Source organism: Manis pentadactyla, chromosome 10 (genome assembly GCF_030020395.1).
Source record: "Manis pentadactyla isolate mManPen7 chromosome 10, mManPen7.hap1, whole genome shotgun sequence".
Lineage (NCBI taxonomy): Eukaryota > Metazoa > Chordata > Mammalia > Pholidota > Manidae > Manis > Manis pentadactyla.
Window position 1 is genome coordinate 50,278,927 of NC_080028.1, and position 25,719 is coordinate 50,304,645.

General features: G+C 52.3%; 3 protein-coding genes across 8 annotated transcripts; all 3 read left to right on the plus strand.

The window, feature by feature from the left end:
• The first annotated feature begins 1,427 nt into the window (after positions 1 to 1,427).
• Positions 1,428 to 11,115, plus strand: PIP4K2C (phosphatidylinositol-5-phosphate 4-kinase type 2 gamma). 2 transcript variants are annotated; one of them, XM_036894886.2, is made up of 10 exons: positions 1,430 to 1,707; positions 4,214 to 4,311; positions 4,893 to 4,989; positions 5,366 to 5,509; positions 6,999 to 7,145; positions 7,337 to 7,375; positions 7,977 to 8,090; positions 8,473 to 8,740; positions 8,904 to 9,007; positions 9,197 to 11,115. In XM_036894886.2, exons 1-10 carry the CDS (start codon positions 1,534 to 1,536, stop codon positions 9,275 to 9,277), a joined length of 1,266 nt encoding a protein of 421 aa, XP_036750781.2. In that variant the 5' UTR covers positions 1,430 to 1,533; the 3' UTR covers positions 9,278 to 11,115. The 2 variants fall into 2 exon arrangements, with proteins under 2 accessions (XP_036750782.2, XP_036750781.2); XM_036894887.2 differs by lacking the exon at positions 7,337 to 7,375 and having other exon boundaries at positions 1,428 to 1,707.
• Positions 11,116 to 12,226: 1,111 nt separating this feature from the next.
• Positions 12,227 to 17,347, plus strand: DTX3 (deltex E3 ubiquitin ligase 3). Of its 2 annotated transcripts, none has more exons than XM_057486827.1 (5): positions 12,227 to 12,475; positions 14,040 to 14,114; positions 14,484 to 15,213; positions 16,082 to 16,299; positions 16,635 to 17,347. In XM_057486827.1, exons 2-5 carry the CDS (start codon positions 14,086 to 14,088, stop codon positions 16,708 to 16,710), a joined length of 1,053 nt encoding a protein of 350 aa, XP_057342810.1. In that variant the 5' UTR covers positions 12,227 to 12,475; positions 14,040 to 14,085; the 3' UTR covers positions 16,711 to 17,347. The 2 variants fall into 2 exon arrangements, with proteins under 2 accessions (XP_057342810.1, XP_036750882.2); XM_036894987.2 differs by having other exon boundaries at positions 12,234 to 12,475; positions 14,465 to 15,213.
• A 263-nt stretch (positions 17,348 to 17,610) lies between these two features.
• ARHGEF25 (Rho guanine nucleotide exchange factor 25) lies at positions 17,611 to 24,618 on the plus strand. 4 transcript variants are annotated; one of them, XM_057486839.1, is made up of 16 exons: positions 17,611 to 17,833; positions 18,119 to 18,233; positions 20,389 to 20,603; positions 20,738 to 20,833; positions 20,904 to 20,980; positions 21,146 to 21,212; positions 21,403 to 21,506; positions 21,694 to 21,763; positions 21,877 to 21,966; positions 22,051 to 22,143; positions 22,331 to 22,381; positions 22,555 to 22,632; positions 22,822 to 23,022; positions 23,170 to 23,350; positions 23,646 to 23,761; positions 24,163 to 24,618. In XM_057486839.1, exons 1-16 carry the CDS (start codon positions 17,735 to 17,737, stop codon positions 24,271 to 24,273), a joined length of 1,764 nt encoding a protein of 587 aa, XP_057342822.1. In that variant the 5' UTR covers positions 17,611 to 17,734; the 3' UTR covers positions 24,274 to 24,618. The 4 variants fall into 4 exon arrangements, with proteins under 4 accessions (XP_057342822.1, XP_036750922.2, XP_057342821.1 ...); XM_036895027.2 differs by having other exon boundaries at positions 17,612 to 17,833; positions 23,646 to 23,857; XM_057486838.1 differs by lacking the exon at positions 20,738 to 20,833 and having other exon boundaries at positions 17,612 to 17,833; positions 23,646 to 23,857.
• The last annotated feature ends 1,101 nt before the right edge of the window (positions 24,619 to 25,719 follow it).

Here is a 25,719-nt window from a genome sequence, read left to right on the forward strand (position 1 = left end):
TCCGTCCCCAGCCCCACCCCTGAGCAACTGCTCTAAACCCTCCTCAAGATCCCTTCTCACTCTCTAGGCAACAACTCTATCTGCTTTTAAGGACAAAGGAAGGCTATTGAGCAGGAAATTCATCTCCCCTACACCTACAAACTCACCTATGTCTGTACAGATCCTTTCCTTCTTCCCACTGATAAAATTCACTTCTCTGTACCAAAGCAAGTAGTCCCTTCTAGAGCCTTCATTCTTGAGATATGCAGACTCACTACATAAAATAACTAGAAGCAATGCAGACTTGGGCAGTTTGCATCTTCTTTGTTAACTTCTGTCTCACGATTTCTTCCTTGTTAAGGTCTCCTTTAAAAGTGTGTTTTATTTTATTTCTCTATAAGTGACTCCCCATCTTGTTTTCTTGAAACCAATTTTATTGAAAAAGTCCAAAGCTTCGTCTCACTGCCTCTTCCCTTTCATTCTCCAGCACACCTTGATCTGGCTCTTGTTCTGCTGAAACTGCTTTCTAAAGGTGACTAGTTGCAGATATGATGGATACTTCATCCTTGTCCTGCTCCACCTCTCCAGGACATTTGACACTGCTCTGTACTTCTTCCTTCTTGAAATTTGAATCCCTTGTCTTCTGTGGCCCTGCTCTTCAGGGTCCTTTTACTTCTCTGGCTTTCCTTTCTCAGTCTTCTCCCCCCCAGCCCCTTAAATGCCTTGCTCTGTCTGGGAGGTGTCATCTGCACCCAGAGTTTCCATAACAAATCTCTATCCCCTGCTCAGGTCATGATGCTGAGCTCTGGGCCCATGTATGTCCAGTTGCCCTCAGGTGCTTCGAATGTGTTCCAAAATGAACTCATCTTTTCACCAAAACTGCTTCATGTCATCTCTCTTCACCTTAGCCAGAAGCCTGGGATTCATTCTCAATGTCTCCCTTTCCTTCAAAACCCCACATCCACTAAGAATTTTCCAAATTGACCTCAAATTATATCTTTAGATGCCATATTCTTCTTTCCACCCCAACAGCCACTGTTTTAGTTTGTCATCTCGTGCCTAGACTTTGGAACACTCCAGGCACCCTCCAGAATGATGCCTGAGTGGTCCTTCTAAAAAGCACATCTAATACATCTGAACCACGTAAGGGATCTCCTACTTCGTAAAAAAATGCTTTCGGCTTAGTCACAAGCGGGAGTTACTCTTACTAACTGGGCAAAACCTGAAGGCCACGACTTTGCAGCCAAGAAGCCCCCAACCCGGGAGTAAATCAGCCCAGCCGCATCCAGTCGCCGGAGGACTGGCCCAGTGCTCGAGTTGCTCGCTGCCAGCCAGGGACTGTTTCCCGGGTCCGCCCCTCCGCCAGGTGTGCCCACCCACCGCGCGGCGACGTGGCGGCGGGCGGGCGCTGGGGGGCGGAGCCAGCCCGCCGCGCCCCGCCCTCGGGCCCGCCTCTATGACGCCCCAGACGCCGGCGCAGGTGAGCAGCGCTTCCGGGGTCGGAATCTCGCGTCGCGGCCACCGGCTTTCACTCAGTCGGGGTCACGGGAGACCATGGCGTCCTCTTCGGTCCCGTCGGCCACCGTCCCGGCGGCGACAGCGGCCCCAGGCTCGGGTTTCGGCTTCGCCTCCAAAACCAAGAAGAAGCATTTCGTGCAGCAGAAGGTGAAGGTGTTCCGGGCAGCCGACCCGCTGGTGGGCGTGTTCCTGTGGGGCGTAGCCCACTCGGTGAGACCCGGTCCTAGCACCGGCGCCCTGCCCGAATCCTACGCTCCTGCACTTCTGGGTACCCCCAGTTCCAGGCTCCCGCCCTCGGAGCCCCTCGCTCTGCCGCTCTTCCACCGGGCTGCCCTGGCCCCTTCGCACCAACCTCAGTTGTCCCCACAGAATATCTTCTCGCTCTAGATTTTCCTGTTTTTTTTTTTTGAATTGCAGACTTTTTTTCTCGCCCTTTACTTCTCCACTCTAGTTCCGCCTTTCTCACCTGAAATCCAGGACTCGGCCTCCTCCCTGCTAGACCCAGACTCATCCTCGGGCGGCGGGGACCGGCCAGGACTCGGCTCCAGCGGGAAGGCCATTAAGGGGAGTGGCTCTTCAGGGTTGGTGGTGTGAGGTCTCCGGAGAGATTGCTTGTGGAAGGGGTGCAGGGAGAGTGGCTGGACGAGAGGAATAGCTCACTTCCCTTTCCACCTTGCTTTCCAGCCGTCGTCTTTGACTTTGGAACCTTGGCTCTGTGGGAAGCTCCAGGCTTCCGGGACCTTCTAATTCTGCTTCTCCCTTCTTTTCCCTTCCAGAGGTACAGCATTTCAGAGAAGCTACCCTACTCTAAACCTAGGGTTGCACTCTCTCAGGACTTGTGTACTTATGCCTTTAGTTCTTAACTGCATCCCCATTGCTGGGGATCTTTGACCAAAGAGATGGCTGAGGAGCTCTGGTCCTGGGGAGGCGATGGTGGTGACCTTTAGGAACAGGGAACTGCTGTGGAGGTTATGGCCTGGGGATCAGGAGGAGGACAAAGAGGCCAGTGCATCTCCTTTCCTGAGGATACCTTAGGTGAAGGAAGCACAGCCAATGCCCTTCCTCAGCTCTGGAGTGAGAGGGATGCAGTAACCTTGAATCTGACAGGCAATTCTTTATAAGTCAGCTTCCTTGAAGGGGGTGAGAAAGAATGTAATTTTTGTCACATTCTTAAATTGTGGTTTAGAATATCATTTGGGTTTGATTATCTCCCTTTTGCATCTGTGGCTCTGTGGACTGCTCCAAGCTCCCTGAGTAATGTCTTATCAGCGAATATCCAGTCTAAGGCACTTGGTATGGGCCAGCTGATAGAGATAAGGCTGCCTTTCATATGTAACTTCCAGGTGACTCATCCATCCCCTTGGGAAGCTTAACAAGGTGGATTTTTCCTTTGTTAAGAATTGAGGGCATTACACATGAGAACTGCTTCAGCTGCCCTAAGAATATGTACTTTAGCCCCAATACCCCATCTTCCAGTTAACACACATTTACTTGAAGTGTCTGGAGAAATTCCTTTAACATATGTCTTAGTGATGATTCAGCCTGCTGAACAGCAGGTGGCAAGGAGGGGGCATGAAGAACTGTAGCTGAATTTTAGGCTGAGAATCTCAAGTGGCTTTTTTTTTTCCTAGAGGAATATGTTCTGTCCTCCTTTCTGGTGAGAATGAGAGGAGCTGGGTTTCATTGCTACATGTGGGATTTAGGTTAGACTGCACTTCATAATCTCTGTCAAATGATCAAGTAAGGAGAGGCAAAGCATCCATTTGTTCAATTGATAAACACAGAATACATTGTGCTATCTAGGCACTTGAGAGATGCAGATAACTAGATCTAGTCCTTGCCCTTGAAGAGCTCACATTCTAGGTGGGGAACTTACATAAACTAGTGATTACAGCCATATGGTCAGTGCACTGTGGAAGGTGAGAGAAAGACACTGTGGTCACACCAGGGAGAAAGCACATCTCGGGATTTCTTAGTGCAGGAATCTCCCTGTCCACCCTGAGTTAGCAGACTGCGGGTTCTGGGGGCTGAGGAGAGTGTGTGGTGCTTGCATCCTTTGGGCTGTGGTTTGGCTTGATTCTAGTGAACAGATGTCTAATGAGCTCATATCCTCCGCTGGCCTGCATTCCCTCTGAAATCCAGTGCTCTTTTTTTACCTTCACCTGGGCAGGTGGGGGCTTACTGTGGAGAACTGGGTCAGGCTAGTCTGGGAGGACTGGTCCTGCGTGTCAGGAGGTGCCTCCAGTAGAATGTGGACATTTCACTCTTGCTGCTGTTGACCCCCAGAGCCCCATTAACTCTCCTGTATACTTTTAAAATGCCTTTTGTTTTGTTTTTAATGGAGTATAGAACTGTTTGTCTTGAGTGTCTTGAGTCTGCTGAGGGTATTTTTTTTCTCTAGAATTTCTCACAGCTTTAAAAATAGTCCTAAGTTGCTTACAGGGTTTGCCTAATATAAAGTGACTGTTATGAGCATGAAGTTCAACGGGGGTTGGAGTGTAAGGGGCCATGTGAGAGGGTTGCTTACTGCAGTTCTTGTTGGGCAGCAGGAGAGTTCAGACACATGTACTCACCTTTGTCAAGCATGTGCATAACCAGTGGTTTTAAAGGTATGAGGCTTGAGGTGCCCTTTTCTGACTCTTGCTCAGACACAGAGTATAAGCAGCTCTACACAACCCCTGCTCACTGCCTCTCTGTTCTTGTTTTGGTTTATCAGATTAATGAGCTCAGCCAGGTGCCTCCCCCTGTGATGCTGCTCCCAGATGACTTCAAGGCCAGCTCCAAGATCAAGGTCAACAATCATCTTTTCCACAGGTATACAGGGATCTCCACCCTTCTCATGTCAACCTTCCTAGAGAAGAGTAATACATAACTTTAAGAGTTAAGATTGAATGAGTTGAAGATTTTAGACTTCGAAGGCAACTCACAAGTGGGATGGTCAAATCTTCCCAATGCAGAAACTTAGTACTGTGCAAAGAAACCACTAAAAGAACTCCCAATGTTCTCTATATCCTTATATGTATGTACTAGTTTATCATCTAGCCTGGCAATTCCCCAGAGTAAGTACATTCAGATGCCATTATTATTACATTCAAAACAATGGCACCTACTGCCAATTTTAGGATGTCTCTAACTTGCTTGAGATTCGGGGAATGCTGCTGTTTGGGTGGGCTAGATCCTCATTCTACTTAAGCTACTTACCAGCCATGTGACTTAAGCAGGTCATTCAACCACCCTGAGCCATAGTCTCCCTTTCTGTAAAATGGGAATGATATTCCTTTAAAGGATCTCACAAGGGTTTTATGAGAATCAAATAAGGTAATAATGTGTGGAAGTGATTTATAAACTATCAAAGCCTACATAAATATAAGGTAATTTTGTTATCCTTATTTCAGGGAAAATCTGCCTAGTCATTTCAAGTTCAAGGAGTATTGTCCCCAGGTCTTCAGGAACCTCCGTGATCGATTTGGCATTGATGACCAGGATTACTTGGTGAGAGTCCGTTATGGGGGTGAGGGCAGTCCTTTCTCACTAACAACTGGGGACTCCTTGGTACAGTCACATTTGGAGAAATGAGAGCCTTAGCAAGTGTGATTCTCTACCTATTTGTGGTCACAGGCATCTTCAAAAATCTGATGAAAGCTATGAATTCTGTCCTGAGGGGAAAATAATAGATACATTAAAAGTTTTGTTTTCACTTTGATATATTCAGTCCCTATATGGACACCAGGTTAAAAACCCGTGCTCAACCTCTCACCCCAGGGTTTTATCCACTTTCAGATACATTCAGTTGACCATTACCATGGTCTATGACTTGCATCTCCATGTAAAGAAGAAAAAGAGCCTCTGGCCTATTGTGTGTCCCCAGGTGTCTCTGACCCGAAGTCCTCCAAGTGAAAGTGAAGGCAGTGATGGTCGCTTTCTTATCTCCTATGATCGGACTCTGGTCATCAAAGAAGTGTCTGGTGAGGACATCGCTGACATGCATAGCAATCTCTCCAACTACCACCAGGTCAGGCCTCCCTTCAGCTTTACTTTTTCCCTTCCCTCTCTACTTGTAGCTCAGCTGCCAGAGCACTTGGGAGACACTTCCTGTCCCTTTTCCTCACTACAATCAGTTTTGCTCCCAAGAAGCACTTGACATCATGGTTTTGAAAACTAGAAATTTGAAAAGAGGAGCCTTTGCATACTTATTTCTGTTTGACTAAATAGAACAGTTTAGATGTATTCCTTCTCATTTGTACATACAATCTGAAACTGCTGTGGCATACAAAAAAGGCACATGTATGGACAGAGTATAAACTGTAGCCAAGTCAGGATTATGCAAAGTGTTAACACCAAATATACTGTCTGGAATAAGACCTATGGGAGAATTGTGGGAATTAAGGCAAAGGGGCCTCCAGATTCCTGGTTAGGAATAAGTGGGAAGAAGTAAAAGAAACAGTTTTGGGGGAAGACAGTTCTGATTTAGATATGTTGAGTTTGGGGGTTCTGCAGTTTATCCAGGTATTGCAGTTGAAAATGGAGTTCAGAGAAGAGGCTTAGACTAGGAGTCTAGATTTGAGAGTTATAGGTGACTAGGAAAACCATGAGTAGAGAAAATATTACTGAAGAGAAGTGTGTGGAGAAGAGAAGGTTGAGGGTAGACCTGAAGGGGCAAGTAGCAAAAAGAGCCCCCAGGGGAGACCAAGAGTCAACCCACGGTTTTCATTATATGTGTTATAGTTCCCTCAATCCAGGATTTGAGGACAGAGAAGACAATCCGAAAAGCAGTGTAATGGGAACTCAGGGTGAGGAATTTTTAGGAGAGGCTGGTCAGCAATACCATATGTCACCACATTAAATATAATGACTAGAATACCCATAGGATTTGGCAACTGAGATATTTGGGGAAGGGAGGAGTAGAGAGATTTCTGAGGAGAAAGGGTAAAATCTGATTTCACTGGTTTGAGGTGTGAATGAGAAATAGAAATGGATCGATTGCTGACTGTTTTCCTGAGAATGTTGGCTATTAAGAGAGGTAGGCGACAGTACTGAGAGAAGGTGGCACTCAGGAATATTTTTTTCAGAATCCAAATTATTGGTCGTCATACAAACATTTTTACTATAAGTAGCCTATCCCATCAAGAAACATTGATTTAGATAAAATCATTTCATTGATAAGCAGATGTAATAACTAATCCTTGTTCTGTGGCCACTTGCAAATAAAGAGGGTCTAAAGTAAGGATAATAACTCCTACCTTCCTTATCTCAAAGAAAGATAAAGATGAAGTAAGAAAAGTCACTTTAAAACTAATGGAATAAGTCAGAGGAGATGAGGATTTGGAAACTGTGTGGAAAACCAGAGGCATATTTAGAAAGCTGTCACCCCTTTTGCCCTTTGTAACCTCTCTACTTGAAGTTTTCTGCCCTACTCTGGAATGGTGTTTGAGTTCCCATCCCAGGCTTTTAGTGTATCTGCTGCTCAGCCTCTCCCCACTCGTTCCTCCCTTCCACCCCAGTACATTGTGAAGTGCCATGGCAACACGCTGCTGCCCCAATTCCTGGGGATGTACCGAGTTAGCGTGGACAATGAAGACAGCTACATGCTTGTGATGCGCAACATGTTCAGCCACCGCCTCCCTGTGCACAGGAAGTATGACCTCAAGGTAAGGAGAGGATAGCTAGAACTGAGGGGAAGCTCCTGATGGCCTGAGAGTGCGGGAGGGCCCAAGGGATGCAGGTACCAGATGTTCACTGTAATGGGAAGAGGATTGTGGCTTTGAGTACTGTCTTAGGAATGGGAGCCTGTCTGTCTTCTCACCACTTCTGCTGACTTGGTCTTGGGGTCTCTCCACAGGGCTCCCTAGTGTCTCGGGAAGCCAGCGATAAAGAAAAGGTGATACTGACTTAGGGGATGGGGTGAGGGATGAGGGAGGCAGATGGGGGACAGGATAAAGAGGTAGGGATCATAAGAAGATAGGATAAATAGGTAGCTATTTAGTCTGGTCTTAAGCCACCAAAAAGAAGAGAGATGCAAACTTCTACAATCCCAGGATTGCCTGGAATGGGCAGTGGGAGCCATGGCTTTGTCACTCTCATGGGCTGTTCCTGGTGGAAGGTTTGGGGATGGATAAGGGTGCCAGGCTTTACAAGCAAAATGCTTACCCTCCATCTCCTGCTCTGGGTTCTTTTATTCCAGCAGTTACTTTTGCTTTAGGAGAAATAAAAGTCAGCATGGGGGTGTCTTGACTGAAACCATAAGCAGAGAGAAGTTGGGATGTGTTGGAGTACAGCCTCTTCTGATGAGTCTGGGGAAGCCACTGGGGGTGAGCACAGCCCCTGGGGCAGCATCACAATGGAGTCAGATGAGGGGGGCTGTAAGATCCCTCTCTACAAGAGGCCACTAAGTTATAGGTAGAGCCCTAGGTATAGCAGGGTTCTCAGAGACTTTTGGAGGAAGGGCTGTATTCCCAAGAAGCCCCTATAATTATTCTCAGGTTAAAGAATTGCCCACCCTTAAGGATATGGACTTTCTGAACAAGAACCAGAAGGTTTACATTGGTGAAGAGGAGAAGAAAGTATTCCTAGAGAAGCTCAAGAGAGATGTGGAGGTGATGACTTGGGTGTTCTGGGATTGGCTTGGTTTCCGTTTTTTGCTCCCTATAGGGCAGTTGTCCCTCTCATTCAGTCTGTAAGAACTCCTCCCCTCCCTTCCCCTTTTTACTCTTTGGGGTCTCTGTGTGTAGGGTTCTTGGTATGAGCTATGAAAAACCCCTGGAGGGGACATAGCAGGGCTGGCAGAATGAGCTAAAAGGATGATCTTAGATATAAGCACATTTAGGTACTAAAGGGCAGTGGTACACTCCCAACCCTCAATTTTTATACTTCCTTTCTCCATGAGGTCCCCTTAAAATCAGGGATGGAGGTATAAGGGTGGTAACTTGGAGTGGGAAGGGAGATCTGGGGTGACTGATTTGTGCATGGGGGTCTCAGTTCCTAGTGCAGCTGAAGATTATGGACTACAGCCTTCTGCTGGGCATCCACGACGTCATTCGGGGCTCTGAACCAGAGGAGGAGGGGCCTGTGCGTGAGGAGGAGTCAGAAGGGGATGGGGAGTGTGGCCTGACCGGACCTCCTGCTCTGGTGGGCTCCTATGGCACCTCCCCTGAGGGTATTGGCGGCCACATCCATTCCCATCGGCCCCTGGGCCCTGGAGAGTTTGAGTCCTTCATTGATGTCTATGCCATCCAGAGTGCTGAGGGTGAGCGAGATCCTGGAAATATTTAGGGTAGGGAGGGTTTGCCTTGGGGTACAGAGCAGAGGTGGGTGGAGAGGCTGGTTAGCTTTCAAAACAGACCTGACTTATTCCTGGGGAAAGGGAATTGGGACTATACTTGCTCTTCATTGCTGGTTTCTCTCCACAGGGGCCCCCCAGAAGGAGGTGTATTTCATGGGCCTAATTGACATCCTGACACAGTATGATGCCAAGAAGAAAGCAGCTCATGCAGCCAAGACTGTCAAGCATGGGGTGAGAGTTTCCCAAAGCCTTTCCTTTCTGGTCTTGACTCTTTGGGAATAGAGAGCCTCTTGTGCCAGAGTAATGGGATAGCAGAAGGATGAGGGTTGGGTATGGAAATGGTGTGGAGTAGAACAGAGGGCAGGGAATGGGGAAGCATGGTGGGGTGGCCTGATACCATGCCCATACCTCTCCTCACAGGCTGGGGCCGAGATCTCTACTGTCCATCCTGAGCAGTATGCTAAGCGATTCCTGGATTTTATTACCAACATTTTTGCCTAAGAGACCGTTGTCTCTGTGGTGACTGCTGCTTTTTGTTCAAGGTGGCAGTGTTCTGAGAGGCTTGTGGGGATTGTGGTTATTGAGGCCACTATGTCTTCTCTTCCTCCTTTGCTAAATTCAGGCTGCAGGCTCCTTCCATCCAAATAACTCCATCTTGTTAAGTAGGCCCTTCCTAACCCTCAGAAACACATCGTTCTCTCTCCCCTTTGTCCAGTTTCCTTCTCTCTCTCCCTCCCCTCCAACAAGTCTGCTTGCTTTGTTATTGTTACTGTGACTCTCCCAAGTGCCTTGGTCTTTGTAAAATGTCCTGTTATCTCTGTGGTATCAGGGATGCTGGGGGAAGGGGGCTGTTTGCCGTCTTCAGGACCTGACTGGGCAGCTGGACCTGGCTCATACAACTACTGGAGGCACTTTGCTGTGTGGGATGAACTAAGAGTGTCTGAATTTTGCTGATAACTATAGAACTTGCCAGCACATGCTTCCTGATAGGCCTGGGATGGAGAACTTTCAAGATACTACAGATATGGGTGCTGCCACGCACACATGATGGGATATGGCTAATCTTACAGAGGTGGCGTGGAGAGTGGTCAGCCGGCTGGCACCTCATGGAGGTGGGACTTAAGGGGACTCTTGTGATTATGCAGGGCATTGGAGAAGGTCTCTGCTAAGGACTGACTGCTCTCCCATCTTTTCCCTCACCTCACTTTCATCCCCACCCCTGTACTTCTGGGTGCGGGAGCCCAGAGATGGCCAAAGTGTGCAGACATGGGTGAAGGTATTTGACTGTTGTGCTCTTCCCTAGGACCTAACACCCCTCCTGGGGCTGGAACCTGACAGTGGGGGTATGGTCATTCTAGAAGCTGGGATGATGATGGGCCAGGGTATAAGGTTCATTCCCCATGTTAAATTCCCTTTCTTCATGTCTAGCCATCCCTGAGGTTTTATTCCTAGCAGAAAGGACTATCTCTACCTGGGTCAACTCTGGTCATTTCAGAAGAATGGAGGTGTTAGAGTGGGAACCTCCTCTATTCCCTAGAGGTGCATGCCTAACATACTTCCTTATCCCATCCTTTCCCAAGCCCTTTTTCTGGTTGGATTTGTTATTGTGTTCTTTTCTGTCCTGTCTTATTCTGCTGTGTGTCTCCCAGAGGACAGATAGCCTTCTTTGTCATCTTCATTCTCCACCCCCAGAGAGGAATCAGAGCCATAACTCAACTCAGTCACCCGGCCCCCTCCAAGATAGTTGAGTTGATGAGTGATATTCCCAGAATGTAGAGGGCCCTGATGAGCCCAGATATTGCCCTCCCCTCTCACTAATGCCTTTGGGGCCAAAGCAGTCATTCTTACTCTCCTCATCACCTGTGAGGTTTCTACATTTTTTTAAACACACAGATAGGCACCAGCAACTGGCCTGTGGGGGCACAAAGAGTCTTTGCTTTATATCTGGCTGGACTAATCTGTCTAACAAGAAGTCATGCAGGCATAAAGGAGAATTCCCCTCTCCCCTCCATCTTCTGCTCCCAAGGAAGTAACAAGAGGAGTCCCCAGTTAAGGACTGGAGTGTCTATAATAGCCTGCCAGGGGCTGGCTGGCTGGTCTTCACCCAGTCATCTGCCTTTCCCCTGTCGAACGAACGTGATAAAGCCCTGTGACACCAGCAGCTGCTGTGCTTTAGAAATGGGGGTTCTGACCACGTGGCTGATGTATCATGAGCAGTGTGGTCTTCATTTGTTGCTTCTGTTTTTCATCTTTTCTGTTTTAATAATAAAAAAAAAAGACCTTGTATATTTACTCCCATTGCTGTCACTGTATAAAAATAAATTATTGAATCCAAATTCCTTCATGGAAATGCCTTTTCTTTTTCTTCCTTTTCGGAGGAAGCCTGTGCTTAGGAATGAGGAGACCAGATGAAGAATTTTGATCTGTAAAGTGTTGGGCACTTGAGGAGGTGGGTTTCCAGATAGATGGCTGTGAACTTAAAGGTGGTGAGGGGCATGCTTGGAAATGGAAAACTTACTCCCCAACTTTGTGAGAATTCAGTTATAGGGGGTCAGTGAGAACTGAGATGATGTGATCCCCATTGCCCCAAGGTTCTGGGATTGATTACACTCCCATCTCTAAAGGTGAGCGAGCCTCTCAGAGCATGCAAGCAAGAGCTGAAAGGTGGAATTCGGTGTTACCCCAGGCTTCCTGGGAAAGACATCCTCTGTGTGGAGGGCAGGAAGAGTACAGCAGGGTCCTAGGAAGGTCAAGAAGAAAGTGTCCAACCCTTCAGCCCACAGGGGGAGTGAAGAAAGTAGGTGGGTAAACAGAGGTGGTTGCCAGTCTGGGAGATCCTGCACTACTTGGCTGAGGAAGTCTTTTGCTGGTGGAAAAACCTGGCTTGATGTGGCCCCAGGGAAGTGAGTTGGACTGGGGGTGGAGATTGCTCTGATGTGGGAAGAACAGAGCATGCTTTTTTCTTTGAGAGTTTTTAACTCTAGTTGAACCACAGACTTAACACTACCACCACCCGAAGGCGTTTTTAAAAAATACACACGTCTCATTCTGTACCAGCCTCAGTATCCCTGATTGTGGAAAGAGAAAAATGATAGGCACACACCAATACAGTCTGGGAGCAGGTTGTCGGGCTCACAGGAAGTAACAGTCTAGGAAAAGACGTGAGGGAGGGGGTGGAAATGGTTTTTTAGGACCAGTGTTTTACTATGACTCTTCCCATCCCATATCATTCCTCAAAAGCCCTTCTAGCATAAGGATCACAGAAAATCTGTTCCGTCTCCCCCAGCTATCTTAACCGACACCCACCCACCCATCCGCCACCAGCTCCCAGAAGCCGCCACCCAGCTGGCTGGGAAAGAAAAGGGAGAGTGCTCCTCCGAGAAGGGTGGCGTCTCCAGGGAACTTAACCTCCTACCCTCGGTTCCACGACGCCACCCCCTCCATCCGAATCCTGGGACGGCGCCTCCATTTTTATTTTGGGGCGGAAGGGCAAGATCTCCGGGTAGAGGGGGTCAAAGAAAACAGTGACTATCATCCGACAGGGAAAGAAGGTGCTGTACTCCTTCCCTTCCGCTCAGCCCACACCCCCTGAAAGCTTCCCCCACCTCGTTGGGATCTCCCCCCTTGTTGCTAAGGCCCGGACCGTCATCCCAGCAACAGCCTCGGTCATGTGACCGGCAATGGCGGCGCTGACGGGAGGTAGGTGAGCCCGGCGCCCCCTACACCCGCCGCGCGCCCCCTGGTCCCCGCTTGCGCCCCCGCGCGCCCTCCCCGCTCTCCCTGGACCCCCTGCTCAGCCTCCTTGCCCCGCGCGCGGCACCGGGGGCTCCCTCCAGGCGCAGCCCATCCTTTTCCTATCACCTTCCAGCCTGGGCCTCCATTTGGGGTTCTGGGGACAGCGATCTGGCCGACATGCACCCCCTACCCAGTGGTGGGGCGCTAGGCGCTCGGTGAGATGGGGATGTGGGGGTCTGGTTCCGGGTCGTGTCCTGCAAGCGGTCTTGAGGGGAGGGGTGGAGCCGCCTCAATTGAGGCCCCCAGGGACCCTTGCCCTACGAGTCGGCCCCTGCCGCCGGCCTGCCTGGAGGGAGGAATGGGCCCCGGTCCGGCCTGGGTTGCTCCAGGGGAATCAGAGACCCGGCATTAACTGTGGCCCCGCCTCCCTCTTCCGTGTCAGCAGGACTTGGAGCTAAGGACACCTGGGTCCTGGGTTCCCTCTGATGGGGAAGGGGGTGTCCCACCCTGGTCAGACTGTATGATCCGAGGCTCTAGGGGTCCAGTTTCACTATCTGTGCATCTGGTCCTTAGGAGACTATGAAGGGGGCACAAATGGAGAGCCTGTCCCCTTTGGATCAAGTCAAGGAATTGAGGTCATACTAATGGCCCGTCATTCTATTTGAGCTGCATTTGGAGGTGTTGTAGGGACAGCTCTGTAGCTGATCATGGGAAGACTAGGGGGAAACATCAACTCCTCCAGCGGAGCCCCACCCTCCCTAATGCAGACTGGGTTGCTGACAGGCTTGCACTCCCGTGTGCTGGGTTTAAAAGGTGTCAATGAGAAGTTTGTAGTTGAAGGGGCTGGTGCCACTCTGCATTCCAGAGAGACTTCTGAAGAGACTGGGCTAGCTCTCAAGGAAGACTTCCTAGCAATAGGGCCAGAATTATTTGGGAAGGTGGAGCAGGGAGAGGAGTTGTGGGGAATATAGGAAATACTCTTATCCACGTGATTCGAGGGAGGTGGCAAGACCTCGGTCTGTCTGGGCTCTTCCTGCCCTGACTTCTCTTATCCATTCCCTAGGCTTTCTTGAGAGCCTCAGAGCTGGGGAAGGGAAGACGAAAGTTAGCCTGTTGAAGTTCCTCCTTTAGCTCCTTGGGGAGAGGCTGAGGATGGAATTCTGCAGGAGAGAAGGAAAGGAAATGGAAGAGGGGTTTTTGTTCTGATTCTGGGCTGACTGGGGAACATGGTAACATTTGTCATCATAACCCTTGCCCCCACTGCCCCCCTCCTAGTCCTGATCAGCTGAGTATGGAAACAAGAGGGACTTCTTCTGTCATTGTCCATGGACTTTCCAGGTGTCCGGCTCCCAAGGGAACCTAACTTTTCACCTTTAAATTGGTTCCCTCCATACTATGTTCCAAAGAGTCCAATTTTCAGTAACTTACACTCAGGTTCCTTCTCTGTTGCCTGGGCTGCTGGGTTGGGGCATGTGGTAATGAGGGAAGAGATTTCTTACTTTCCCTCCTTTTCTTTTCCACCCACCAGGTCACACAACCTACAAGTAGGGAGCAGGGACAGAGAGAGAGCCTGCATGTCAATTCCAAGCTCCTCAGGATCAAAGTGAGCAAAAAGGAGGTCAAAAAGTCTCCCTCCCCTTTAAAGAACCCAGTTTCCGCTCAGAAGTGGGGAGGGGCAGATTGTTTCTGTGATCTTGGGAGGGTTATAAGGAGATCCAAGACTGATGGTCGGCTTAGATGATAATAATAAAGGTATAGAAACGTTCTTGCTCTTCAGTGGGTGCTGGGGTTTGAAATTTAAGAGGAGATAGAAAATGAATTTGGGGGAGGAGTTGGGGTTGGCCTTTGAAAGCGTAGAGGTAACACGGCTGGAAAGGAACATGAAGTAGGAGGCACTGATATCTGTCAATATTGGGACCCCCCCACCCTGAGACCCTTTCACCCTGGGGGCAGTGTCGTTCGTCCTGTCCAGAATGGCAGCCTGTGGAGGCACCTGCAAGAACAAAGTGACTGTCTCCAAGCCTGTGTGGGACTTCCTGAGCAAAGAGACCCCAGCTCGGCTGGCCCGGCTTCGGGAGGAGCACCGTGTGTCTATCCTCATAGATGGCGAGACTTCTGACATCTATGTTCTCCAGCTTTCCCCACAGGGCCCACCCCCAGCCCCTCCCAATGGGCTCTACCTGGCCCGGAAGGCTCTCAAGGGGCTGCTAAAAGAGGCAGAGAAAGAGCTGAAGAAAGCTCAGAGGCAGGGGGAGCTTATGGGCTGCCTGGCTTTGGGGGGTGGGGGAGAGCACCCTGAGCTACATCGCCCAGGCCCACCCCATCTCCGAGCAGCCCCACTCCTGATCCCAGGAGCACGGGGGCTTCCCCCACCTCCTCCTCCCCTGCCCCCTCCTCTTCCTCCTCGCCTTCGGGAGGAGGCAGAAGAGCAGGAGAGCACCTGCCCCATCTGTCTGGGGGAGATCCAGAACGCCAAGACACTGGAGAAGTGCAGGCACTCATTCTGCGAGGGCTGCATCACCCGGGCCCTGCAGGTGAAAAAGGCCTGCCCCATGTGTGGCCGCTTCTATGGGCAGCTGGTGGGCAACCAGCCCCAGAACGGGCGGATGCTGGTCTCTAAGGATGCCACCCTCCTGCTGCCCAGCTATGAGAAGTACGGCACCATCGTCATCCAGTATGTCTTCCCACCTGGTGTCCAGGGGGTAAGAAGACTCCCGCCTGCCCTTACCCTTTGGTTTTCCCCATGCCTGTTCTCTAACCTAGGAAAACTGGGTGAGGGTGAGTGCGTTTGTTAGATGTGATCCAGTCTTGCTGTCTCCCAGTGTGCCTTCCTGCTCAGTGCCCTGGAGCTAGGAGGTCCCTTTGAGGCCCAACTTTTCCATCTCCATGACCCCAGGGCACACATGAAAATCAGGTATGAGAGAAGGGCACTGAATACTATATCCTCCATGAACTTGGAGGTTGATGACTATTCTTGGCAGAGGTGAATTCTGAGAGGTGGTGGCTCAAGTGCAGGCAGATGCAGCAGGCAGGGATCTGGCCCCCCTAACAGCAGAGTTACTTTATTCCAGATTTATGAGCAAGGGAAACCTAGATAATGGTGAAAGGTGTCTTCCCACTTGATAAAGAGTAATTTCCAGTTCTGTTGGCAGAGAGCTGAGGAAGGTCTGAAGAAGAGTAATAGAAAAATGGAAAAGGTTAGACAGTGGAAGAAGCATTGGGAATGTTTTCAGGTGGAGAGGGGAAGGCTGGAAGATAAATTACTGTTTTCACATTTCTGCTGAGTTACCCAGAGAGTAAGGACCAGCTACCTTTCACTTCTGAGAATCCATTTGTTGCTGAATTGAGTCTTGAGACAGCAGAAAGAACTTTGTTAACAATAAGGATCTATCCAAAAACAGGCTCCTACTGCCCAAACCCTAGAGTCTCTCCCTCCTGGAAAGGCTGTCAGCCTGTTGCCGCTCTGTCAGCATTAGCACAGACAGAAGGCTGGCCAGGGTAACCCTCCTTTGGCATCATGGGCCTTAAGGTGCCCAGCTGCTCACTGTCCACTTTGCTCTCCCCTCCTAGGCTGAACACCCAAACCCAGGAGTTCGGTACCCTGGCACCACACGGGTGGCCTACCTCCCGGACTGCCCGGAGGGCAACAAGGTGCTGACCCTGTTCCGTAAGGCATTTGACCAGCGTCTCACCTTCACTATCGGCACGTCTATGACCACAGGGAGACCGAATGTCATCACCTGGAACGACATCCACCACAAGACCAGCTGCACAGGGGGACCCCAGCTGTGCGACATCCCTTCATTTCCCTTCCCTTGGCTCTTCCCTGTCTTCCTCTCCAATGAGGGAACGACATCAGGCCCTCTCTGGGAGCCTCCCCACTGGAGAGGCCTACTCCCAAACTATATAGTCTCTTCTTCCCAGTTTCTCCTACATTCAGCTTGGTTTTGATGTGCCCAGCTTAACCTACAATAACAGAATTGGGCTAAGTTTATCTTGGGTTTGGATAACCTTAGGGGAAGTGGGTAGGGACTGGAATGAGGCACCCAGAATGAAGTGAGCAAGGGGGTTATATGAGCAAGGCAAAACAGCTAAACCTTGACCCCATTTCTCTTTCTCCTAGGTTTGGGTACCCAGACCCCACCTACCTGACTCGGGTGCAAGAGGAGCTGAGAGCCAAGGGTATCACAGATGACTGAAGGACATCCCTTTTGCCAAGGCCCCTGCTGGCTCCTCCACTAGGACCGCTGGAAGCCTCTGTTCTCCTCTCTCCCTCTGTCTCCCCACACCACAGCACCCGAGTAGGGGACCTGGCCAACTGGGGAAGGAGTTCAGAGAGGAATGGGCAAGCCCTTTCCCTGTCCCCACAGGCCAAGTGCTTCAGTGCAGTGTGAGCCACTCCCTTCTGGCAGAGGCTGATCTCCCAGGCTTTCCTCCCATCCTCCTCAAGTACAGACTCCCAGTCTCCCGGCCCCTTCCATTGCCCCTGGCTTTTTCTGGTCTGTGCTCCACCAACTAAGCTGAGAAAGGACCAGGGTGGTGAGGGGAGGGTCTCTTGAGCCCCCCAGACCCACATACTGCGCCACTGCTGAACTTCGGTGCCGGGAAGGGGTATCAGGCTGGTGTGAGTCCCCGTGGAGCCGGCCTTGTGAGTTCATCAGAAACAATTCCCCTTCTACCTTAACGTGTCCTTTCTCTCCTGTGTCTCTGTCTCTGTCAGTCTGTCTTTCTCCTGCTCTTCTCCCCCTCTTAAAGGAACCTCCTTACCCTGTTCTGGAATCGCCGCCAGACTGTAGCTTTTAATTTAATAAAAATAAAGTAAAATATGCAACCTTCCATGCCACGCCCGTGCTGTTCTGGGGACGAGGTGGGGGTGGGGTGGGGAGCGTGACCTGCTGTGGAGGGGCGGGAGGGTGGAGGTGGGGGTGGTCGAAGGGCCTTGGGCAGGGCATATTCTCAGTGGGCTCCATAATAATTCTGCGAAGGCCTGCATCACTCTTCGACGTTGGAATCGGGATTAAGAGGGGTTTGTCGCTGAACTACAGTTGTAGAGAAAGGAACAACCCTACCCCCTTTGAGAAGTTTGGCTGGGGTGGGAGTGGGGGCGGAGCCGGGCAGGGGTGGATTCGGCGGCAGCAACTCCCCGGACGCACGCAGGCCTCAGAGCCCCCCAGCTTCCGTGCCCCCTCGGCCCTGAAATTTGGAGCTGGGTAGGGGTCCAGCATGAAGCCCCCGGACCGCCCCGCCCCTGGCCGCACTGACCGGATACTGGGGGTCATGGGGGGCATGCTGCGCGCATGCGCCCTCCCCGGGCAGGAGGTGGTAAGAGAGGGGGACCACGGTGGGGTCTGGGTCTTTAGGGGGCTTCAGGAGGGCTGAACCCCACAATTCAATTTACCTGCAAGCAGGAATTATGCGGGGCAGTCGTAGGACTCCAGGAGTTCCATTAAGAGGGCCTTGGCCACATTCTGGGTGAACCTCTCCCTCCACCCCAGCTTGGGCGACCCTTTTGTAACACTGTGGATTTTGACAGAAGGAAAAAGGGGAAGCGGTCGGTCTTGGCTGGGCGTGGAGAGCGGATTCCTTAGGATCATTCTGTCCCCGCAGCCCCCGAAGAGGAGCCCTCTAGGGCAGGGGGGCACCGAACCAGAGTCTGACCAAACGGAGGGCGATCAGGAAGGGGAACGCGAACACATGGCCCCCGCCTGGTCCCCGCTGCCCGGTAAGAGGCTAGGGGTGGGGTGGGGCACCGTTTGCCATCCAGCGCAAAGTGGCGAATTCAACTACATACTGCTCTTATTAGCATAAAGGTTCGCATCTAATTTGCATGAGACCCATTTAATCGCTGAGACCTCCACTCTTCTTCTCGCCCTCCATCCGCTGTGTGTCCCCAACCTCAGTGGGTCCCAAGTCCCCGCGGGCTGAGTGTCCCCGCGCCCCACCCCTGGCCCTTCGCCAGCCCGGGCTCCAGGACTTCGCCTTAATTGGTGATTAGCCTCAGCTGGAGTAGCAGGGCCTGGAGGAAAGAAGGGTCCGGCGAGAGGGCGGCACCTGGCCTGTGTTCCCCACAAAAAGCTCCCCATTTACGCACTCCCTACTGGAGGACCTGGCCACCCCTGCGAGGCTAAGCACAGCCCAAAACCAAGACATCTTCATACAGGCCAAAGCCCCATCCACCGCACAGTTCTCCGCAGAGGCGGAGGGGCGACCCAGGCAGACCCCGCTGTTGGCTTAACCCCCGCCCCAGCGCTCCGCAGTCCGAGCCCGAGATGTGGGAAGGAGGGGGAACCCGGGGCGGGGGAGCCCAGGCTACGGAGAGGGGGCGGAGGCGCCGGGGACGTGGAGTGGGAACGTGGTAGAGCCTGGAGGAGAGGAAGGGGGAGGAGGCGGGAACCCGGCCTAGGCCAGGGGGAGCGCGAGGGAGAGGGTGGAGCTGGGGCCAGAAGCCCCTCCCAGCGGCCGTGCCGCGGCCTGGCCTGTTATTCGGCTAGCTGTTTGCCCGAGACCCACGCAGCGCCAGTGGCTCGGGGAGTCCGCCCCCTGCCCAGGCCTGGAGCCACCCCCAACCCGAGAGGCCGGAGACGGAGCTAGAGAGGCTGCCGCATCCCGGCCCAGCCTCCCATACCATCCCTCCCCTCCGCGCTGGACGTCGGGACCCTGGGCCCCGCAACGACAGGGCTCCGGAAACTCTCCCCGCCCAGCTCGGCAGCCGGGCCCCGCGCCGCCCTCTCTGCAGAGCCCCCAGTCTTCCTCCAGACCAGACTTCCGCCTACCCCTGGACGCCCCCTCCCGTGTCCCTCCCTCCCCGCCTCCCCCAGTCTGGAGCGGGGTAGGAGGGAGGGGGTGTGTGCGCCCTGCGCCGTCCCCGCCCCGCCCCCCGTGATTCCCCCTGTATGGCCGGCCCGGGCGGGGGATGCGGGGGGTCCCGGGCGCCATGCGGGGGGGGCACAAGGGGGGTCGCTGTGCCTGTCCCAATGTGATCCGAAAAGTGCTGGCAAAATGCGGCTGCTGCTTCGCCCAGGGGGGACGTGGTGAGTGCGAGGTTGCAGGGCCCCAGTGTCCAGTGGGGGGCGGGCTGAGGTTTTAAGACTTCTGTTTGCCCTGGCCCGAAGGATATAGAGACTGTAGACTGTACCTTTTGCCTCCAAATTTCTATCAGTTCAACTTAAATTGGGGAAGGGGCAGCGGGCCCATCTCTCCTTCAGATAGTCAGTTGGTTGTGAGAGAAACCCATCTAGAGTCCTCACAGGCCTAGAACTGCATCTTGCCTCAAATCCTTTTGCTAATCTGAAGAGGGACAGGGGGGATGGAAGAATGAGGAATGAGGGGGCCTACCAGGGGCTCTATGGCGAATCACAGCTCCTCTGTCCCTGAGCCCAATCCAAAGATAGCCCTGATGAGCTGTCCTCACCTGCCTCCTCCACTGGGTCTGTAACGTTTGTTGGGGAGGTGGGCTACAGCAGTCTGGGGGAGGGGGCCTGGGGGTGGCAGGTGGACTTTTAGCTTTTTATCTCCCCCACTACTCAGAGAATGGTCTGTACCCTTTGGGATGGGGAGGGTTGTAGGAGAGCAGATGGCCACCCCCAACTTCCAGTGTCTGCCCAGATGGCTGCCCCCACCCCCATATCTGTACCATGCTCAGGATATGGGGGAACCTCCACATGTAACTGGGGATTTCAGACCTGGTGAGCCTTCCTCCCAAGGGTGCCCTGATGAAATTTTCTATACTGGCCAACTCAAATGAGGATGGTGAGAGAGTGAGCCCTGGGGGAGAGGGGCTGAACATCGAGGAGAGGAGACTCTGGAGCTCCCCAGGGACTTGGAATCTGGAGCTGGAGCAATAGCTATCCCTCCTTTCTTTCCTCCCACCCCATTAGAACCCTATTCCATTGCTGGCAGTGATGGGAGTATCTCGGCTTCAGCTGCCTCAGGTCTGGCTGCACCCTCTGGTCCCAGCTCCAGGCTCAGCTCTGGCCCCTGTTCCCCTGGCCCCCCAGAGCCAGTCAGTGGCCTGAAAAGATGGTTGGATCATTCTAAACATTGTCTCAGTGTGGAAACTGAGGCAAGCGGTGGCCAGACTCGGCCATATGAGGTGAGCAGGGAGCACCAGAGAAGCATGTAAGATGTTCATGAAAGACACTGGGAGAAGGCAGGTTGGGGGCCGCTGGTCACTGGGGAGACACAGCTATTGTCTCTGACCTCTGACACTTGACCTCTGGTCCCCAGAACTGGATGCTGGAACCAGCTCTAGCCACAGGAGAGGAGCTGCCAGAACTGACCCTACTGACCACATTGTTGGAGGGCCCTGGAGATAAGACATGGGTATGAAGAAATGGATCTGGGATGGCCCCTCTAACCCATTTGTTTACTCTTGGATGTTCTTTCCTTCCAGCCACCTGAGGAGGAGACTTTGTCCCAAGCCCCTGAGAGTGAGGAGGAACTGAAGAAGAAGGCTCTGGAAAGGAGTATGTAAGTATGCATCACCACCCAACCCCCACTAAATTGCCCAACTCTCATAAATTTTAGAATTGAGACTTGGAATTTCCTCTGAGGTCGGCTGTGGTAATGAAAGGGCTTCTGGTTCAAGGGGGAGGAAGTGGCTAAACCAAGGATGTGCACTCCTGTTCTCCCCAGGTATGTCCTGAGTGAACTGGTAGAAACAGAGAAAATGTACGTGGAGGACTTGGGACAGATTGTGGAGGTAGCTCTCTTTTCCCTTCTCAGCCCTAGCCCAGTCCTTTCCTTCTGCCCAGGGCTAATTTTAGGAGCCTTGGTGCTCCTCTATGCCTTGCCAGTGCCCTCTCCATCCTGGACTTCTTTGTGTGCTGGGGTGGGGACAAGGGTGGGGATTCCCGCTGGGGCCGGCCCCACACACCCGAACCTTCCCACAGGGGTACATGGCTACCATGGCTGCTCAGGGGGTCCCAGAGAGTCTTCGAGGCCGAGACAGGATTGTGTTTGGGAATATCCAGCAAATCTATGAGTGGCATCGAGAGTGAGTGGTGGGTCCCTGAGAGTAAGGGGCGGGGGTGTTTGGTTGTCTCTGTATCCTTCTATCCGGGGCCCATTGTTGCCCGAGGAATGTTTGGAGGGGCTTTGTGGGTAGCACTACCAGGGCAGGCAGCTCTAATTTGCGTGCGATAGGAGTATTTGACCTGCCTTTTCCCTGCCAATCCCTCCAGCTATTTCCTCCAGGAGCTAGAGCAGTGTTTAAAGGATCCTGATTGGCTGGCTCAGCTATTCATCAAACACGTAAGGGTTGAGAGGGAGGGGTCTGGATGGGAGGGGCTTGGGAATGGTTCAGAGCTCTCTGAGACGAGCTTGCACTACTCATCCGCCCTGCTCTTAAACTTTCCCCCTATTAGGAACGCCGGCTGCATATGTACGTGGTGTACTGTCAGAATAAGCCGAAATCAGAGCACGTGGTGTCAGAATTTGGGGACAGCTATTTTGAAGTGAGTGGTGGAGCTGCTTTGGGGGAAGGGGACAGAATCGTCTGGCTTTCCAGGCTGCATAAGCATCCCATCCCTGTTCCCCAGGAGCTCAGGCAACAGCTGGGGCACCGTCTGCAGCTCAGTGACCTCCTCATCAAGCCAGTGCAGAGGATCATGAAATACCAGCTGCTACTCAAGGTCAGGCCCACCTATTCCTTGGGGGCACAACAAGTGGGAACAGCCCTTTTCTCATTCATCTCCCCAAAGTTCCTTAAGGCTGCCCCCAGATTTCCTGGGGGTCCTTATCTGTGTGCTCAGGGGATGATGTGAGAGCTGCTGAGTATGTCCTCATGATCCCCCTGAGCATTTCTTTTCTACATCTTAGGATTTTCTCAAGTATTACAGTAGAGCTGGGGTGGATACTGAAGAGCTAGAGGTGAGGACTCCCAGACCTTCCAGGACACACCACACATACCTTATCTTTGTAGTCTCCTGGGTTCCCCCAGCTCCTAAGGTGGTGTAGAGCTGTCTGGTTTTTAGGGGGAGGCTGGATCTGAAGAGGCCTCTTTCCCAGCCATGACAGTGCTCCTCTCTTCACCTGCCACCCAGCAAGCTGTGGAGGTCATGTGCTTCGTGCCCAAGCGCTGCAATGACATGATGACCTTGGGGAGACTGCGGGGGTTTGAGGTATGGAGATGGAGCAGGAGCTGGAGGTCCAATGCCCTTCTGCCCCAGTGTGAGCTCCTTGGGAGGTTATTATGGGCAGTCATCTACTGGGACTGACCCCACTGTTGGAAGTATCAAGGAGGGAAGAGCAGAGAGTTGCCCCTTTTCTCTTCTTGTTTTTTCTCAAAGGCCACTATCTTTTGATTCTAGGGCAAATTGACTGCTCAGGGAAAGCTCTTGGGTCAGGACACATTCTGGGTCACGGAGCCAGAGACTGGGGGGCTGCTGTCCTCCCGAGGTCGAGAGAGGCGTGTCTTCCTCTTTGAGCAAATCGTTATCTTCAGTGAGGCCCTGGGAGGAGGTGTGCGAGGTGGAACGCAGCCTGGATATGTGTACAAGAGCAGCATCAAGGTGGGAGGGTGTCGGTCCAGGGGAGGGGATCTGTCTGGGAGGGGGTGAGGCGTCTGAGAAGGTGTGTGCCTCTTGGATTCGTTGGAGAGGGTAGGAGCCAGAGGGGGCCTGGAGAATTTAGGGACCATCTCCTATGTTCCAATCCAGGTGAGCTGCCTGGGACTGGAGGGGAACCTCCAAGGTGACCCTTGTCGCTTTGCACTGACCTCCAGAAGGCCAGAGGGTGGAATCCAGCGCTATGTTCTACAAACTGCAGACCCTGCAGTTAGTCAGGCCTGGATCAAGCAAGTGGCCCAGATTCTGGAAAGCCAGCGGGACTTTCTCAATGGTGAAGCTCCCCCCACTTCCCCAGTGTGTGCCCTCAGCCCTTTGACCTCCTGAATCCCTCACTGCCCAATCTCCACCCCCTGCTCTCTGACCCTAGCTTCTCCCCATTGCTCATTCCCACTTTTCCACTATTAGCTCAAGATTTGATAACTCAGAATCCCCTAAAACACCAAGCAGCTTACATTGGCTGACCATCTTTGGGAAGCAGGGCAAAGTGGGAGGGTGGCCTGAGCAGAGCCCTCGGGAAAGGACCTGTCTCTGCTGTAACCTTCCTTCTGTTCCTCTCTTTGCCCCAGCACTACAGTCACCAATTGAGTACCAGAGGCGGGAGAGCCAGACCAACAGCCTGGGGAGAACAGGAGGGCCTGGGGTGGGGAGCCCTGGAAGAATTCGGCCTGGAGACCGGGCCCAGGTCAGCACACACACACCCATCAATGACTCTCTCCCCTCCCTGCTGCTGTTGCCCAAAGGGGAGGTGGCTAGAGCCGTCCTGCCCCTGGACACACAGGTAATGAGGAGTGGAGTTTCCTGGTTGTAGGGGCAGAATGGGGAGGGCCTCTCTTGTTCTGGGATCTCCAAATCCCCCTCCTCCATATCATTCCTTTCTTCTACCACCTTCCTTTTTTCTGTCCCTTCCTACTTCCCATTTCTTACCTCCTCACTCCAGTTTAACCCAGGGAGAAGATGATGGTCTCAAGTCATCTAAGTTGTCTAGCAAGAGGAGGTGGCTTGGCTAGGGGCTTACACTGAAAAGAGTGGAGTGAGGGTAGATTACCTTAATTTTTTGATCTTCTGACTTGAGCCTTTCTTCAGGCCCCCAGTGACATCCCCCAGCCTCCTTGTGACTCTCCTCCAGTTCCACCAATTCCTAACACTCTTCCCTGCCAAGCCAGACTTGCCAAGCTGGATGAGGATGAGCTGTAACTGGTGAAGGCCATGGGGATGGTGCTGACTCAGTCACTCTATTCCCAAGGAACTTAAGGGCAGTCCTGGCACCACCCTGGAAATCCCCCTCTTGGTGTGTCTGAGGGTGGGCATAGTGGGAGTGGTGTGAACTTGGAGGAGGGTATCTAACTCAAAAAGACTTCTTTCTGCCCAAGGAACCCAGATTCCTTCAGTTCCCAACCCTATGCATGCTTCACAGTTTTCTCCAAAAGAAGGATATGCTTGGAGGGGAGTGCTGGGCAGGGGCCAGATAGACAGACCGGTTTTCTTTTTTATTTTGTTTTTTTCTGTTTTCTGAGAATAAAGGTTTTGTTATATCACTAAGGCTGCTGTCTTGACAGAGCAAAGGGGAGGCCTGTAGTAGGGGTAAGTTGGGTGAAGTGGTATGGAAGTGATCAGCTGGCCCTCAGATCAGTCGTCTGAGGAGGGGTCCAGTGAAAGTAGGGCACAGGGTGTAAGATAAAGAGCTGCTCTCTTTGTCCCTCACACAGTTGCAGCATCTCTGTGTCCAGACCTGGAGCTTGGGACCACTGTAAAAACCCCAGATCCTTGATGTAGCCTCCCCTTTATACAAAGACCCCTCTCATCTGGTCTCTGTTCTAGACCCTGCTGGGAAGTCCAGTGTAATGTGACTTTCCACCATTCCCCAAACCCAGATTCTAAAGCACCAAATGCCCTCTATGCCTCTCCTTCTGAGGCTTCCATGTTCAGCTGAGGAAGAATGGGAAGGTGGAGAGGGTCACCTCTGGGGGCTGTGGTCCCTTTTGGCTCTGGTCTCCTTATTCTTGCTGTCTGAGAGGTCATAAGGCATATCCATACCGAGCAGGAGTGGATTCTTCTACAAGCCACAGACCCAAGAGTGGGGAGTCCAAAGGGGTCTTCACCCCTCCCAACTTCCGGGACAGCCCTGGAACAGAAAGGGCCAAACCTGCAGAGATCCATGTCCAGATGCCCTGTCCTTGGTCTTTGGGCATTGGTGTGTCCACTTGTTCCCTGGGCCCAGTCACGTGTACTTGGGCTTCCTCAGCAGACAATAGACAGCTGGGGTGGGAGGGCAGGAGGAGCCAGGACCTCCCTGTGGGCCTGAGGTCCTTCTGGCCACAATGAGGGGAGGGACCTCTAGAGGAGGGTGGGCAGGACGCGGAGCCCAGATAAGACTTCTGGGGAACAATAGGAGGAATTGAAGAGGGGAGACCCACTCTCACTGTACCCCACCCCCAGGGTTTTGGGGTCAGGGACTGGGGACCCAAGGGTGATGGGAGGAGTGCTGAGGATCTTTGGGAAAGGAGGGGATGGGCCACAGCAGGATCCCGGAGCTCAGAGCTTTGTCTTGTGGGACCACAGGGCACATGAGGTGGCTGGGTGACATTTTTGTACTTAATTTAATGTGCTTTTGATTGCCTACTTTATGAATAGCACTTGAAT

Excerpts from the sequence above, each read along its gene's own strand:
- PIP4K2C (XM_036894886.2), top strand. The coding sequence starts at position 1,534 with ATGGCGTCCTCTTCGGTCCCGTCGGCCACCGTCCCGGCGGCGACAGCG. Across the intron at positions 4,312-4,892 it reads AACAATCATCTTTTCCACAG|GGAAAATCTGCCTAGTCATT; the intron begins GTATACAGGGAT and ends TCCTTATTTCAG. Across the intron at positions 8,741-8,903 it reads TGCCATCCAGAGTGCTGAGG|GGGCCCCCCAGAAGGAGGTG; the intron begins GTGAGCGAGATC and ends TTCTCTCCACAG.
- DTX3 (XM_057486827.1), top strand. The coding sequence starts at position 14,086 with ATGTCAATTCCAAGCTCCTCAGGATCAAA. Across the intron at positions 15,214-16,081 it reads TCCCACCTGGTGTCCAGGGG|GCTGAACACCCAAACCCAGG; the intron begins GTAAGAAGACTC and ends CTCCCCTCCTAG. Across the intron at positions 16,300-16,634 it reads TGCACAGGGGGACCCCAGCT|GTTTGGGTACCCAGACCCCA; the intron begins GTGCGACATCCC and ends TCTTTCTCCTAG.
- ARHGEF25 (XM_036895027.2), top strand. The coding sequence starts at position 17,735 with ATGAAGCCCCCGGACCGCCCCGCCCCTGGCCGCACTGACCGGATACTG. Across the intron at positions 21,507-21,693 it reads ATCTATGAGTGGCATCGAGA|CTATTTCCTCCAGGAGCTAG; the intron begins GTGAGTGGTGGG and ends CAATCCCTCCAG. Across the intron at positions 23,858-24,162 it reads TCCTGCCCCTGGACACACAG|GCCCCCAGTGACATCCCCCA; the intron begins GTAATGAGGAGT and ends GCCTTTCTTCAG.